Source organism: Nymphaea colorata, chromosome 11 (genome assembly GCF_008831285.2).
Source record: "Nymphaea colorata isolate Beijing-Zhang1983 chromosome 11, ASM883128v2, whole genome shotgun sequence".
In the NCBI taxonomy this organism is placed as follows: Eukaryota; Viridiplantae; Streptophyta; class Magnoliopsida; order Nymphaeales; family Nymphaeaceae; genus Nymphaea; species Nymphaea colorata.
In genome coordinates, this window is record NC_045148.1 from 784,969 (window position 1) to 801,956 (window position 16,988).

Below are 16,988 nucleotides of genomic sequence, written 5' to 3' on the forward strand. Positions count from 1 at the left end.
GATTTAAGAAATAACATCCAATCGGATTCACATACATAAACATCGGATTTATTTTTGAAGAAATATTGTAGATCTAATTCTCTTAAACTTTAAAAGTAGGCCAAGTTCCGTTTAAAATTTGGATTTGGATTTGGATATCAATGTAAAGATTAGGTTCAGATTGTGAAATCAGATTTTGGATTTGGATTCATGAATGAATTTTCTTTGTTCATATTTGAATCCGAATTCGAATACAAATATGTGAGTATCCAAAAAAAAGCCGATATCTTATTCGAATTCATTCTGTTGATATCCTTAAGAAATTGAGAATTATTATAGTAAAAAATTTTATTTGCTTGTATCCAATAATTTCCCAACAAGCTGAAATTCCTATATGTTTGCTCTCTCTCTCTCTCTCTCATCTCACTTGGGTGTTCCTTGAGTCACTTTAGTTGGCTTATCTAACCAATGCAGAAGTTGCCAGTCCTCCCTCCGCATACTGTAGAAGCTGAACGAACTGCCAACCTCACTGTCACGAAGGACTACTCCCAATCTTTGGTTGACTAGCATTTGGAGAGAGAAAGTGAGGAAGGGGAGAGTTGGGAACGCTATGATCCCAGCAAAAATCCGGATACCCAAGATTCAAAACACAAAAATAAGACACCCCAGATCAAAAAAATGAGAAATAAAGTAGTTCGATACTTCACATCCAGATTCAACTCAATTCGTATACATCAGATACCGATATTAACAATGTTAGTAGATAGTTCAATTTACGTGCATATTATCTTACACAAAACCTTGAAATCAATAACACTAATATTAAATACAGAAAATGCTATCATTCACTTCGAGTTAGATAGTTTTGGTTATGTGCACACCATTGCAAATCTAACGATTGTATATCGTTACCCGAAAAGGAGCCGAACCCCTCCTTCCCAAAGTCTACTTGTAAGGTAGAATCAACTGATGATGTAGGAAGAATGCATGTTAATGTTATTGCTTTCATGGTTTCTTAGAGGATAATGTATATGCACGTAAATTAAACATTCTAATTTCTATGCTATCGTTAATATCGGTATCAGATGTATACGAATTGAGTTGAACAGCTCTATTTCTCATGTTGTGATGTGGGGTGTCCTATTTTTGCGTTTTGAATCTTTGGTATCCGGAATATTGCAGGGACCCTAGCGTTGTAAGGAGGGCTCCCCCCTCCTAACTTTCTCTCTCTAAACCGTAAGGCAACCAGGGCATCGGGAGCAGTTCATGGTGACAGTGAGATTACCGGTTCCCAACGGGTCGAACAGGCTCGGCTCGGCCCGGCCCTATCGGAAGCAAGTCCGGGCCGGGGAAAACCTGACCCGGGCCCGATAGGCCGGCCTGGCGGTGGCCCGGCCCAACCCGACTCTCGCTCTCCCCCTCCACTCCGTCCCCGCTCGGCCGCTCACCCTCCCTGGCTCCCTCTCCACTCCACTCCCGACTCCCCGCTCTCCCTCCCCCTCCTCCTCCGTCTCCCCCTCCTCCTCCTCCGCCTCTCCCCCGTCTCCCTCTCCCTCCCTCTCCTCCTGGGCTAAGCGGCCCGTGGGGCCGCCCTTGCCCGGCCCGATGCCTAGGCTTAGCTTTGAGGGAGATAAGGTCTTCGACACTGATCGGGCCTAGGCTTAGCTTTGAGGGAGATCAGGTCTTCGACACTGGACAGACAAAGTGAACACTCAAATAAGATGAGGGTCCCATTGTTACAAAAAATGTGTATGAGTATTATATAGCGAGGAAAAAAATTAAGTATAAAACAATTATATCTCGAAAACAAAATGGAAATTAAAATATTTAATAAATCTTAAAATTGATAAAAAATCATAAAAAATATGAAAAACGCAAAAAAATGATATAATATGCGTATAATACGTGTTTTATATGCGTTTTTATTTTTTAATTTTTTAAATAAAATTGATATTATAAGGTTGGCTGTGTTTTGTCGAATTATACATGTTTTTTTCTTATAAAACGCTTTTTTTTTTTTTTGCCAGGATAACGAGACAAAACAAACACAGAGACGGCACGAGAGGAAGGGGTCGGTTGCTTTCTTTGTCATTGTCATGTGTGGGACGAGACAGGACGGGGCGGTGGGACTCCTTTATTTATTCATTCAATATTGTACAATTACAGAAACTTTTTTAATACTATTCAATCGACGTGCGAGGTGCACTTAAATCGTGCTAGAAGGGATGGAAATGGAGAACTTCGGGCGGTTTAGTTTTCGGGATTTTTTTGCTACCTATACTTGGAATAATTGTCATCTGTTCTAATTATTATCTGTATCAGCAATCTTTATAGTTGGTATGTTTAGGTTTGTCTTTGATGGGGACACATTGTTCCTATTGTAGATCAAGCACAAAACCTCCGCTAGATCAAGAGATGAAAACATTGGGGAACCTTCGATGATTTTTCAAAATTTTATTGCTATCTACACCGGCAATGATATTCATCTATTAGATTTATTATCTATATGACCGATCTTTATAGTTGTTATGTATAGATTCACCTTTATTGAAGCCACACAATATTCTTACTGTAGATCAGTAGATGACATAGTTGTTCTGTAGTATCCCACATGTTATTCCCAGTCCTGCCCATGACTCATTTATATGACCCTTCTTTTTATCTTAAACTATATATATATATATATATATATATATATATGAGAAAAATTGAACAGTAGCTTTTAGAGTCATCAAGCCATCTGATTAAAGCCATTTGATTTATCTTGATGGACAGTTAAGAAAAAAACAAAGAGAAAAGAACGATAGACATTTTTGTTATTGAGTATTAGTTTTCATCTTTTTCTTCATGTTTTTCTCTTAACCATTCATTTGCATTATATGAATGACCTTAGTTAGATGGACTGGAAGACTCGGGATAGCTATAATATCATTCACTCACTTTATGTATGTGTGTGTGTTTCTATGGGTAGGTGGGCCTCATGTTGGCACTTAACAAGAACATCTCATCTGTCTTATTAAGATTTGAGGGTAAAAGTTATAAAAGGACAAAAGAAAAATGGTTGTGTGACTTAAAAAGCGCTTTTGTCAGTATCTTATAAAGCTGGTCAAAGATTGAAGCAGATCCACCCAACACTATGACTAATGTTTCATGAAAATTCATAAGACAGTCACAAATTGCCCCCTACTATCAAACGACCCTTAAGGTCAGTTCCATGTACATGCACAACTTCTTGTCAATAGGTCGACCACTTTATGGACCGACCATTCTTGTGAAATGTTATAACCACTAAGTTGGATGACAGTAGTAAGAGACAAATCATTTCAACATTTTTTAGCAATCTTTTGAGAATATATTAAAAAAAGTACTGCATATTTAGGTATAAAAAATGAAAAAATAGCGAAATATCAAAACTACAAAACTAAACTACAATAAATTTTCAAAAAACACATTAGACTTCGTAAGCAAGCAGGGGTGGAGGGAGGGGAGGGGGGCGCCTAGGCCATGGCCCCACCATGGCCAATAAAAAAAAAAAACTTTTACATTGAAAAAAATATTATTTTTTAATCACTCTATGTATTTTTTAGATTTAAATTCAGTTTGGCCCTACCCGGATCCAGAGGTTGGACTGTCCTGGCTCCGCCACTTCATAAGAGTGTAGTATTCACAAATTATAACGTAAATTCAAAATTGTCTATGATTTAGCTGGATGCACGATCAAATGAAAGAAGTCCAAACTTGAGTGTGTTATTGGAATCCTGTCAAGAACCAACGTTATTTTTTATGATTGGAACAACACGAGCTTGTCTGGACCAAAGCCACAGGGATACGGCACAATGGCCGTCGTATCCGTATTAACACTCTCACAAACGAACGCTGGTACTGCGACACATTTGGACACTTTTTTAAGAAATATATATTATTTTTTTTTGCATTTTACATGTTAATTTTAAAGGTTTGAGTATTATTTTGAATATAGATTCTCCAAAGTGTACCTTTTCACATAAACATGTTTTGCACTTTTCTCACCTATTTTGTACCTAGTTTTTAATATTTTTCTATGAAATTATGCACGCACGCACGTACACTTCAAGTTGTTTGTTTCTTGATAATAACTGCAGCATAAACTACCAAATTATCAAGTAAAAGCGAACGTCGACATCTAAACAATGATTGTCACCAATGGGGGAGCCACATGGTGGCTATTATTTTAATCTTATGTTAACGTTTTGATGTACATATGAATGCTTTTATATATGTAAGTGCCCAACAAAAATTTAAAGACATTGAATTAGTGACCCGTGGCCGTGGTTAATGAAGTTTGCTAAAGAGTTCAAAATTCACGTCAACAATTGCATTGGAACATGATTTCTTCCCATCAACTGCAAAGTTGATCTGCTGCCCTTCGACGCCATGAAATTCCTCTTCATCTCTAACGTCCTTAAATCCATGCGGCAATCGCCGGACATCACAGCGAGGCCCTTGCCACGACACCAAAGCAGGGGCGGAGGGAAGGGGGGCGCCTAAGTCATAGCCCTACCCCAATCAATGAAAAATTTGTTTTTTACATTGAAAAAAATAATAGTTTTTAATTACGTAATGTATTTTTTGTATTAAAATTCAGTTTGGCCCTACCCAGATCCGAAGATCGGACTGTCGGCCCATCCCTGAAAAAAATTCTGGCTCCGCCCCTGCACCAAAGCGATCACCGGTAATGAAAAAAGGAGGAAAGTGAGACGACAACAAAAGGGAGGAAAAATATTGAGGAGACGGGAGAAAATCAAAAGGGTCATTAACAGAGTTAACTGGACAGGACAGTAGTGTGCAGTAGACAAGGCATCGTATCCGTTTTGTCCAATCAAACAGTTACCAAACGACCTTCAAAAGAACGAGGAAAGCTGTGAGAGAAATGCGAATCCAATTGTCGGAGGTTCTTGACGGCCATCGCCGGATTTACATTCCTTCCATTTCCTTTTGTCTCTTCTCCCCTCTTTGCTGGCGTGGTCAGAGCGCCTCTATGATGTCAGCGACTGCCATATCTCAGTTCCTTTTAACAACAACTAAAATCCAACATATTCAAATTATTTTATGAATGGGCGCCCAAGTGCATCAGGTTCCCCTGTCATTTTGGCCACGGAGGAGGTGGCGGTGGGGATGTAGAGTCACCCGTAGCCTCTCAATGTTTGTTTGTTTTCATGTTAATATTTTCAAATATTTGCTTGGTCAAATGCCGCTTAGGGTCATCCATTTTTTTTGCTATTTTCTGGGCAGTGGCTTTTGGTCACACTCCTTCATGTTTTAACAACTTAATCCTACTTTTCATTGAACTATCCTATAGTTGACAAACTTGCAACTCGAACACAGACCGACAGATGATTGGGTCACTAGTTCGATCGAGTATTGAAATAACCATAATGTAAATCACTACAGCTGAGTTAGGGCTGAGTCAAGAGCGATTGAAGCCAACCTTAACTCGTGGCCTGATTTGTTGGTGATCGGAACTGATTTGAGCGATTCTCAAGTAAGCCTCGTGAGTTCGCCAACTATGCATTGAACCACTAGCCAAATATTTGTCCCACAATGTGTCATGGCGTCGCTGTCTAAAATGATATCTTGTTTAGATGTTGACACTTCTTTCCCATTTATATCTAGCGCAAATGTATGCGAGCTAATTGCCAAGGAGAAGGGGGGAAGGAGAGATATCAGACTCCTCATTGCACCACCATTTTCTCTATAAAGTTAACAAGTATAAGTCAAATGACCTATAAAAAAAGAAAAACAAAAAATTAAAAAAGAAAATAAATAAAAACAGAACTCACGTCAAAAGAAGCAGTAGCGGAGCCAGCGTGGGGCTGGTGTGAGCGCCTGCCCACGTCAGCCCAAGATAACTCTATGTTTTTGCGTGCTTAATTTCAAGTTTGTTCGTGCATGTACCGGCTTCGACTTTCGTTTTTCTTTTCATAAAATTAAAATTATGGGTATTCCATACGCACGAGAAAGAAACTCAACTGCTAGCGAAGCTAGCGTGAAGCTGACGTGAGCGCTTGCTCACGCCAGCCCAAAACAGCCCAAGGTACTAATTAGTAGATAGTAAATTTCCTGGTTCCGTCACTGAAAAGAAGCATTCATAGTTGGAGTGCCATTCGGCTTTTCTTTTTTCTGCAAAAAAAGAAAAAAAAGGAACTCCATATGTTTTTTTGTCTCTCAATTCTGTACAGTATGTAACTCTGATACAGTTTTAACTTGTTGTATTCTGCATTGGTGATCAATGGGGCCATCAGTTTTATGTTTCACTAAACTGCTATCAGCTCGAGAATCGTGTCATCTACGTTTCTGCTTTACGCTCGACTGAGATTTTGAAGCGTTTAAGTTTCTTCGTTTCCACGACTAAAATGATGCATTTGGTTCTGTCTATCCCCGTTCGATCGCCCATCTGGGCGAGGCTATAAAACTTCATTACTGAAAAACGTTGTATTCTAAAGACCTGATAAAACTCGATTCACTCGGTAACTTCTTTGATGGCTTGAAGGTACTCTGAAAATTTTCAGTGACCATCATCCACGCCTTCTTGGTTGTTGATAAAGGACAACGTGAAAGTAAAGCAACTCAACATAAAACAACAGACATGGATTTAAGGTATTGCATATAACCAAGGGGTCATGAGGTGTGCTGCTTCTGCATATTGAGGCAATATACTATGAATGTGTGCCTGTGTTTATAGCAGAATAGCTTTGTGCCACATTTTAACAACACCATGAAGTATAATTCAACTTCAGTAACTGTGGCAGAGGACTTACCTAAGTTGATGGATATTCTTTTGGCAGATTCCTGTTAGAAAATATATGGATACGCACATGAATGTTAAGCAAGTACAGAAGCAATTTCTGTTGAAAATAAATAGTGTTTGGGTACAATCGAAACTGGGTACAACTAAGACAAACTTAGTTTTGGCAGACCCTGGTCTTGTAAAGAGAATGAAAAATCTGGTATTCATGCAAAACTAAATTTTAAGCGGCGTCACTTGCACCAATAAACCAAGTTGTTTGAAAGTAGTGTGAATGTTGGGACGACGTGATCTGAAGGTGGAGTGTTACAACAATCTAGCTATTCAGTAGTCGACAACTATCCAGTGGTTGACGGTGATAGATGGGTGTAGTGCACTTAGATCCTGGTAAAAGAGATAAAAATTGATTTCTTTCAAGGATTTTTATTTTCTGGGTTTCACTGCTACCTATACTGCCAATAATGGTCATGCAGTATATTTATTATCTATAACAACGATCTTTATAATATTGTTTAGGCTTATATTCAAAGCTATGTGACACGGACACGGCAATCTGGGTCAAGTACTGTGTCGACATGCTGACACGCGAATCCCAACACTCCGACACTGCTGGATTTTTTTGGATCGGGTTTGGGTCAGACCCGATCCAAACTACCTTTCATAACCTGATTTCTGTTTTAACCCTCGACGAGTTGCGGTGACGGCGACGAGCTCCGGCAATCGACGGTGACATCCGGTGGTAGCCGGCGACAGACAGGTAAGTTTTTTTTTTCTTTTTGATATTAGAAGTTAGGGTTTCATGCTTCATTTGGGTTTTTTTAGTTTAAGGTTTTTCTTGCCGATTTAGGGATGTTTTCGTTTGAAGATTGGACGGTTAATGATCTTTATTCTTCAATGTTATGTGCGATATTTTTTTTTTTTTGTTTGATTTAAGGATTTTGCCGATTTGAGGATTTTGCCGATTTGGGATTTTGCCTTCATGTTTGTATTCTTTATACTGTCATGTTTATACTATGAGTTTGTTGGATTTGGCCGATTTGGGATTTTGCTTATGTGCGATATTTTGGCAGATTTGGCCGATTTGGGGACTTTGTCTATGTGCGATATTTTCTTGCAGATTTATTTCTATCTGTGACTGCATGTTTATATTGTAGTTTGTTGTATTGTTTTATTTCATAAATTTTATGTTCAATATATGTTTTTTGCATTTTTTTATTGTGTTTAATGTAGTAGGACTTTCTTTCGAGTTATGACTTATGAGATTGGTGATGAAAAAACAACGTTTTGTATGAGATTCTCATGTTTTTTTTATTATCATTTTTAATTTTTTTGAATATAATATTTACCGTGTTCGCGTATCTTAAAATTTTAAAAATTACTGTGTTTTGTTTCTGTATCCGTACCTATACCCATAAAATATCCATATCCGTATCCGTATGACATAGATTCAAAGTCGATGCTTGCCACATCACATGTCTCAGTTGATTATAAGCATTTTACTGCCGTAAGTGGAATGTCATAATAAACAACCTATCTACTACTCTGATATTTCATAGAGAGTGAATTGTACTCTGAATAAGAATTCTCTCTTCAGCATATCTAAAAGATTCGGCCTATTAATTTATGTGGTGCTTTCTTACATTACCTGCAGCAGCCTTTTATGTGAACATTACAAATTATAACTTTTTTTAAATGAATTATGTTATGCTAGCCGTAGATATAAGATCAGAAATGATCTCTAATCACTGAAGATCTGGGGATCAAATCTGATCCTCCCCATTCGGATTTTAAATCTACGTCTTCTACATGTATCATGGTTCTAAGATCCGCATTGCTCAGATCCCTGCTCATTTAAACATTAGATCTCGCTTAACATGGATCAAGGACCATCAACCACTACTTGAATTTTTTCTTAACATTACCTCCGAGAATCGAACTAAAGACCTGTCTTTATACAGACCCTTAACCCGACCAGAACTACGTTATGCTTCTTGAGGCCTTTTATGACTAAATTTCATTTATTTCATTTTAACTGAAGTTCTCGCCTACTTACTGTTGGATTTTTTTTTATGAAGAGAAATTATAAAATAAATTGTTTTTTTGGTATGAAGAAAAGAAATTGTAAAATAAATTGTTTTTGAAATTATAGAGGAAAGGTGGGCCAGAATGAAAAAGGCATTTACATAACGTTGTTTATGTTCAGGTTGATGTTTTGAAGCAAACCGATTCACCTGTGAACTCGGTTTGAGCAAAACGTGTGCTAGAAAGCTGCCTGGCTCTTTGGTTCCGGCGGGATCTCTCTCTCTCTCTCTCCCCTCCCGAGCCAGATCCGCTGCTTCACTAAGAGGTATCCTCCATTTCCTTCTCTTCAATTTTGGGCTTATGAATTACTTGTTTCTTCTTTTTTCCTGAGGGGGGTGGGGGGGAATATTCTCGATGGATCTTAGTTTTTGTTTGGCAACTTTGTTTTTTGGATTTAATGGGATGTTAGGGAACTGGAATGTTTTCTAAGAGACGACCTGGTTGCCAGTGGACGGTAATATACGTTTTCCACGTAGACATTTGGTTTAAATTGTTATCGCCTAGAATCCGAGTTACTAAACTTTGTTGTAAAATCATTTCCAACGTCAGTAGCTCTCTCTAGGGGATTGGAAGGCAACATATCTTCAATAGCTTAGGCCGCGTCGATGTCTGTAACTTATGTGATATCCCACTATGTATGGCAGCGGCCTCTAGTATATCTTAGGTACCTCGTTGTATGTGTGTGAAGAGTGTTGCGTCAAGTGCTTCATCTTGGTGATTTTTTTGGCATTATGCGTTTTGTTCGTTGGACGTTCTTAATTGTTGGTTTTGGATTAGTTGTTTGTTTTTGTGTAAAGGAAACTGTTCACAGGTCTCGTTATATAGTTACGGTCTTACATGTGGCGATTTTAGCAGCAAAACCTTTAGAATATCTGGGTGGACTGTTAAGTTACATTTCTGACGATGTATATAACATCATACGAATGGATCAGCGAGGGAATTCATGACTTGGTAAAATGGAAAACATGAACGCCAATTGCTTGTTTTGATGGCATAAACTCGAACCGATATATGATTATGATTAATTGTGGGAAAAAATATTAGATAAAGTCATAAAGCTGCTGTCTAATAAGGTGGTCCATCTAGAACAGATTTTGACAGAAAAATGGAAAATAATTTAGGTGAATCTTTCTTTTCTTTTAACACAACTCTACACAGATTAAAAATTTAACAGTGTTTATTGTGTATCACATTTTGGTTTTAATGCTGTCATTTTGGGAGCAAAATTTGGTCTTCCATGCCCAAATAACAAATAAATTGGGTATATCTTTTTCTTCTAACTTTGGTGCAATGGTTATTGATTTGTTGTTCTGCATTTGCTTTTGTAGGACTCTACAAGCGGCCGTGACAAAGAAGTGTGACAATTGTTTTGGGACAATAGTGCTGGATACATGATTTATGTTCATGAGGATTCATATTATTCTGCATCGGACTACAATGGAGAATCTTCATGATAAAAGTTTGAGGCATGAGGAACGAAGGGCAAAACGTTTGCCCAGCTTGTCTCTAAGGCATTCTTGCCATCTTTTGTGATTCCTGCAACAATGCCTTCCCTTCATCAGAGACAAGAGCAACAGCAGCCTTTAGCAGATCCATTTCCAATTTCACCTCATCAAATAAATACTAGTCAACGATCTTCCCCTTTCTTCAGTACTGTTGGCTTCTTTATCACATTGTTATCCCTTATTATTTTACTTGGGATTTTCTATCCATGGTTTGGTTATTCAGGAAGCCTATTTCCCTCAAGTGATGGGTCTCTTTCAAAATGGAGAGATTATACCTTAGCTGAAGCTGCTGCGTTTGTGGCAAAGGATGGCACCGTTAGAGTTTGTGTAGTTAGTCAGCCATATCTACCCTTTTTAAATAACTGGTTGATCAGCATTACTAGACAGAAAAAATTTATGTAACACTTTACCAGGTGAACGAGAAATGGCCAGGACATGCTGTCCTGATCCCTCCTGCCCCAGACACTCAGACAGCTCACAAATTTGGATCACAGGTAACATCTGTACACTGATATGTTATTTGATTATCTTTACATTTTCTTGGGTCTGAAGCCTTTTTTTTTTCCCCTATTCTATTTCCCATAAATATCTTCACATATAGAATTTTCTTCCATGGACTGCACCAAAGCCCTTGCCATGAGTATGCCTTTCTTTCCTTTTTCATGCATATATGAATTATCTCTACCGATCACTTATTTTTCATCTTTTTTTTTCCCATCTGAGCATATTTCATCTGTAAGATTTTATGTAAAGCTTCTTACCATGATTGCTTTTATGTAGATCTGAGCATATACCATCTGTGAGCTTTTCTGTAGGACTTCTTAAACCATGATTGCTTGTGCAATGAGCACCAGTAGCTTAAAGGCAACTTCATGTTCCATGATATGAAGACATGATTGAAAGAAGTCCTTGCTCATGATATGCTGATGTGAACTCTGTCCTTGCTTCTCATTTTGTTGTCTCTCGGGTGTTTCACCATTTGCTACATATTTGGAGCTTGGCTATAATGTAATGTACAATTATGTTGACATGATCTTGTTGAAGGATCCCCCTTTTTGAGGGGAATCATGATGTTTATTTTACAGATGACATGGCTATGTTGCGTACACTCTATTTCTCAAGATGCTGTCAAATTGAAATTTTAAAATATTGTTTTTATGACTGTAAGGAAGTGATATTCTGCAAATAACTGGCTCAAATTGTTCGATCTGAACTACAGGATAACCTTCATGAGCCAATCTGCAGGTGAAATCTTTGAATCATCCTCACACTTTGCCAGTTCCTGGAAAGAAAGGGCACACTTATATTTGTAGCTGGATGATATTCTTGCCTTCTACAAATGGAGCTAAAAGACTTATGGAGAAATGGATTGAAGAACTCCAAACCCAGCCATGATCTAGCAAAACAAGCTAATGACCACCCTGCCTTTAACTGCGCTTGGAACAAAACAGCTGGCAGGTGTGTGTTGTCAAACCTGTTCATGTTAATGTCTTATGGATTAACCTCCTCTTAAGTACAGCGCAAAGAGATCTTTTATCAAAATTTACATTTTGAGACGACCATGAATTATAAAAGGTAGTCCTAGTAAACCTTGTGCTGTTGAAGAAATCCGAAATCGTATTCAATGGACTCCCGTATATGTATATGGGAAATGTTGGTCCACATCACTTTTGTTTACGCTGCCTTTATTGGCATTACCATTACAAAGTATTTCAAAATATTGCAAATATCTATGATCGTGGTTGGTCCTTGTATATTTTTGTCTTGGTGCTTCTTGCACTTTTAGGAGTTTTTTGGCTCTTGCTCAGAGGTTATTTCTTATAGTATTCAGTATATGCAACACAAACCTGCATTCCTCAGTAGGACCCTTCGTGTTGAAGGTTTCTTTTCCTTTTATTGGTTCCCTACAGCATCTTCTTATATGCAATTTTTCACATACTATAATTGAGGTTTCACTAACCTGTGTATGTTTTGTGTTTGTGTCAAGTTGATGTTCGATCTCTACTCTGGTTCTTTTAAAATATGAGCTAAAAATATAGTTTGTTGCAGGTGGACATGTACCTACTCTCACAAGCTGGATTCCCATTAGGTGGCCTATATTTCAAGAACCAGACTTGGGTTCAGGAAACCAAAGGGATGCATGTCATTATTCACAGTAACTACATAACTGGCTTTGAAAAGAAGATTAAGCGGTTTCAAGAATATTGTCTGTGGTTGTTGGACGATTATGCAAATGAATCATCATTGGGCAGAACATGATAAGAAACCTTGAGCTTAATTTTTCTGGCATCAATACTTGCTGCTGCAGGGTAGCGAACCCATCATGAAGATCTCTTAGAACAGAACGTTCTATTGATTATGGGTCTTTATTGCCTCGACCATTTTTAACAGACCTGTGCAGTGCCGTAGCCCCATCCAGTTCCAGTTACCTGCTAAGCTTGATTCCCCAGACACCAATGATCGATTCAAATGTTGTAAATTTTGCCTGGAATGTGTTCTATGCATTCCTTTTGAGTTGAATGTTATGCACTGTTTGGATGGAGGGAAAGAGATGAAAAGGAATGGAGGGAAAGGAAAACGGAAGGGAATGGGGAGAGAAAGGAGAACGGAAGGGAATGGGGAGAGAAAGGAGGTTAATTTCTCCATTTTAGAGGGAATGGAATTACATTAAAAGTCATTTCCTTTCTCTCCCTTTCCTTTGCACCCAAACACAGTTATTAGTTCTTTCTTTTTCCTTTCTATTAATTAGTCATCCAAACACAGGAAAGACTTTTCTTTTCATTCATTTCTCTCCCTCTCCCACCATCCAAACAGGCTGTTATAATGATTTTGTCTTCTTCATCTTTCTTTTTTCACGCATATTGTTTCTGTTTTTATTGCGGAAGTTCTCTGCGACTTTGTGTTTCGGTTTGCTTGGGCCATAGAAACTGCTTGTGGCACTAAGAAATTTGAAATCAAATGTATTGCAGAAAATCATTACTGCAAACATGCAGATGTAAAAAGGGTACCACCACTTTCTCCGGGGGACATTTGGCATTTCCTCAACTCACTGCAAGTCCTATTCTGTGGGGTTCAATTCTGGTTTAAGTTAGGCCAAGTTCAGGTGGTGGCTTCGGAGTCCGGGAACTCATACAAGATATCCACCTGTTTGTACCATAATGCACGTTGCTGTTCAGGTTTGGAAAACCAAGTTGCTATTCAGGTTTGGAAAACCAAGTTGGGACGTTTAATGTATCAGATTTGGTTCAAACATCTTACAAATGGAGCACTTCGCCGGGGTTCTGTCTCATATTGACAGTTTATTGTCAAATGGATGGCGGGGATTTTACATCTCCTTCCGGATGTGATTTGGTAGATTGTATGACTATGACCTGCTACGTCTGATCCTGGACTCCTCGAGTGAAGCATCTGAATATGAAAGATCGTTGCTCGGGTTCCGTTAAAGTACAATATACATGTGTTCTTTCATATGTTAATTTTTCTATACGGATATATTATAAATATTTTTTATTTTGGTACATTACAAAATTATGCATATGTGATGTTATATGATATTAAATTTTACAAAGCTCAGATTCACATGGTAGACCTGTTCTAGGAAGCCAGGGCTCTTTGGATTGTGCATTTGGGAAAGGACCACTCAGAAATTGGATCTCTTGCCCGATCAAGGCTGTATGAGCGACAAGATGACTAAAATTCCACGAACTTTTTTGCTTCTTTGCTTTTACTAGCAACTTCAATCAAGGCGGGAAAAACTCTATAGCTTTTGCTTGGCAAGTAGGAGTTTGGGAGACGATTGAGAAACTCTTTTAGTGCTTGTTTGGCAGGCATTAATTTGGAGGAGGATTTTAAAGCTTGTTTGGCAAGTGGGAATTTGGGGGGAGGATCTGAATGGAGTTGGATTGGCTATAGAGAATCCAAGGCTTCCTATCCCTATATGAGGTTGCCTTTAACAGAAAAATTGTTTGTGAAGATGGGAATAAAGTCCACACTTGCCAATTTCTTCTCCACAAAGAACATAGACAATTGAGAAATCCAAGGATTCCGCTTACTTTTGAAAGCCTTCAGAAGTTTGCTTCCTGGCAAAATATTCTTATCTATTCCTTCCTATGTTTCCTAAGTTATTTTCCGTCACTTTCTTGCCATCTGCCGAGCAGGAAAAAACGTGGATTTCCGATGAAGGCAAGCTTTGGCAGAACGAGCAGAAATACGAGTTCTTTCTGTAAAATGCGTCAAAGAAAGAGAGGAAAAAAATATAATGTTCTTCCTATGTAAGAATGGTTAGTACATCAGCTAAGTTACGGTTCAGCTTGAGCAGGATCACATTTCAAAATATGTGCTCAAAGAGACCGCAAAATAGATGGTGAGCGAGAGTAAATAGATGTTGCAGACGGTTCGAGGCCTTGATGAAGAGACTGCATCGATGTCCGGTTCATCAACCTCGGTGGCGTTGGGAGAGGGGGGAGGCGGAGGCGGCAGAGGAGGAGGAGGCATGAAGTCTGCACCATGGGACCTCCTTGGCCTGCATTTTTCTTCGAACAGTTAGTAATTGGAGCAAAGTACTCCTACAGAAAGAATACACATATCTATAACTATCATGCATGCCTATCATTTAATCCTTGGTCGCCTTCTTTCTGAATTTGCAAATATCTACCAAATATATACTCCTCTCTCTCTCTCTCAAACACACATAGTTCTGAGTGCATGTCAATTGATTTTTTGTAGGCCTGAAGATGAACCAGAGAGGAAAAACATAATACCCGTCAGCTGCTGGGCAAAAGGTGATGGTGTAAGCGACTGCCTTGCATGTGAAAGTGCTGCTCCCATCATCAAAAGCGTAGCTGTATGCCCTTGGGCATGCAGTTTTGAACACTGTAGAATAGTAAGAGGGCTTACAGCTTGTGGGGTTTGCAAAGCTCCCAGTGCAGCAGTATTGATCAAGTCCGAATGCATTGCATGCACTCTTGCATGCGACCACTCCATCATCCACAACCTGCAGTTCTCTGGGGCAACCTAGTGATCAAACACCTATGTTTGGTTAGATAAGTCCTGCATCTTCCATAGAATTTGGCTACATCATGGTTTTATGAGAGCTTTACCTGAATTGAGATTGGTTGTACAGCCAGTGGCATTGCAAGGCCCGTTTATGCTGCATGGCTTTGCAATAATTGGCAGGTTATATCCATCAACAAGACTGATATCATAGTAATCATCAGTGTTTCCGTCTCCTAAAGTGATCTCGAACAGAGTCACAGGTGGTTGTCCTCCGCGTCCATTGCATTCAAGGTTACCACCACAGTCACCAGTTAGACATACACCATTCCCTTCACTGTCAAAATTGCAGCCCGTTCGGCCCCAAATTCGGCCAGACCATTTTGGTGTTGCCTGAATGTTGTAACTTGTGCCTGGTTTTAATTGAAACCCAGTCGGAGACAGTTCTGGTGAGCCGGCACCTGATAGAATTGCTGGCCATATTGTGAATTGGCAGTTGTTGGTGATTGTGAATGTGAAAGAGCATGCTGCGATGAAGAAGACCGGCAAGAACAGGCAAATCCCAGTGATTTTGTCCATGCTGATGGTGACAGCACTAAGTTGGCAGCTGAGCTAGAGATTGATGAATGACCTGCATGCTGAATGAGGGAATGTGAGCATAATTTGAAGGTTTCATTTGCTGTGTCTAGATCAGATCAAGGTGACAAGTTTAGGTTAAGTATTTTGTGCTATAGAAGTGAAGGTGGCCTCTTAACGAAGAAAATATATTCCGTCCTAGAGTTTGCATGCACGGCACACATTCTTGCATGCCTAGAAATTGCACTTCCTGTCGCCTGACATCAAAATAAGAGCAGTGCTCATCTTTCACACCAGGAATGACAAAAATGAAGTCGGTTTTGATTATCCCTCCCTTTGCCTTTTTCCTGTGCAATTAGATAAACCAATGAAAGAAGATTGAGAACAGCGGATACAAATCGAAGTGAGTCAAGTGATAGTTACATCCAATTCAAACGAATATTGTATTTGGCTAACTTATCAAGATGGTTAACACGGATTATTAACATTTTCTTAATGTTGAATGCACTTGACCCAGGCAGACTACTTTTGACTCGAACGGCAAGTGTAAGGGTCAACATAGGTTCGTATGCTTTCCTTGCAAGTATACATCAGATAACCTACGTGCATTTTCCATGGTCCAAGACATCATCATATTCGAAATGTAGAATAGCCTCTTGATTATGGAATATAATAAGGCGACAAGACGTAAAGTTTACAAATCTCACATTACTTTCACCGTTCTTGGCACTTCCACGCCGCCCTTCACACCTGCATATACATCCCCCTCTCTCTCGCTCGCGATCGGTGGACGGGGTAGCCTGTTGGGCAGACACCAACCTGACAATGTTCTATTATATCCGCCTCCTTAGATGCCAATTGAGCAGTTTATCCTTCCAGATTCGTTCCCAACAGGCCAACAATCCAAGATTCAAAGACCGCAGAAATAACTTGGCGAATAGAAGCGCTACTTTTAGCATCCACTCGTATCTGATCTGATTAAGCTTCAGAAAATTAGCCTTCAAATTAGGACTGCAAATGAGACTTATGACCATGACGTTAATTCCTATCGGCTTTTGTGGTCGAGGAAA

The 16,988-nt window shown here is 39.1% G+C and overlaps 1 protein-coding gene and 1 long non-coding RNA gene across 5 annotated transcripts; one reads left to right on the top strand and one right to left on the bottom strand.

Annotated features, from left to right (window-relative positions):
- The first annotated feature begins 8,986 nt into the window (after positions 1-8,986).
- On the top strand, positions 8,987-13,936 carry LOC116264368 (uncharacterized). 3 transcript variants are annotated; one of them, XR_004174824.2, is made up of 4 exons: positions 8,987-9,110; positions 10,174-10,844; positions 11,570-11,808; positions 13,320-13,936. It is a non-coding gene; the product is annotated as an uncharacterized LOC116264368 (long non-coding RNA). The 3 variants fall into 3 exon arrangements; XR_004174822.2 differs by lacking the exon at positions 13,320-13,936 and adding an exon at positions 12,400-13,177; XR_004174823.2 differs by lacking the exon at positions 13,320-13,936 and adding an exon at positions 12,400-13,177 and having other exon boundaries at positions 11,596-11,808.
- A 307-nt stretch (positions 13,937-14,243) lies between these two features.
- LOC116264366 (pathogenesis-related thaumatin-like protein 3.5) lies at positions 14,244-16,871 on the bottom strand. 2 transcript variants are annotated; one of them, XM_031644523.2, is made up of 4 exons: positions 16,626-16,871; positions 15,450-15,980; positions 15,111-15,363; positions 14,244-14,872 (listed from the first exon to the last, which is right to left on the bottom strand). In XM_031644523.2, exons 2-4 carry the CDS (start codon positions 15,919-15,921, stop codon positions 14,671-14,673), a joined length of 927 nt encoding a protein of 308 aa, XP_031500383.1. In that variant the 5' UTR covers positions 15,922-15,980; positions 16,626-16,871; the 3' UTR covers positions 14,244-14,670. The 2 variants fall into 2 exon arrangements, with proteins under 2 accessions (XP_031500383.1, XP_031500382.1); XM_031644522.2 differs by having other exon boundaries at positions 15,450-16,265.
- Between the last annotated feature and the right edge of the window lie 117 nt (positions 16,872-16,988).

Bases quoted from the DNA above. Each gene is read 5' to 3' on its own strand.
- LOC116264366 (XM_031644523.2), bottom strand. From the start codon at position 15,921: ATGGACAAAATCACTGGGATTTGCCTGTTCTTGCCGGTCTTCTTCATC. The intron at 15,364-15,449 runs GTAAAGCTCTCA...TTTGATCACTAG, and splicing joins TACAACCAATCTCAATTCAG to GTTGCCCCAGAGAACTGCAG. The intron at 14,873-15,110 runs GTATTATGTTTT...AGAAAAATGCAG, and splicing joins TTTTGCCCAGCAGCTGACGG to GCCAAGGAGGTCCCATGGTG.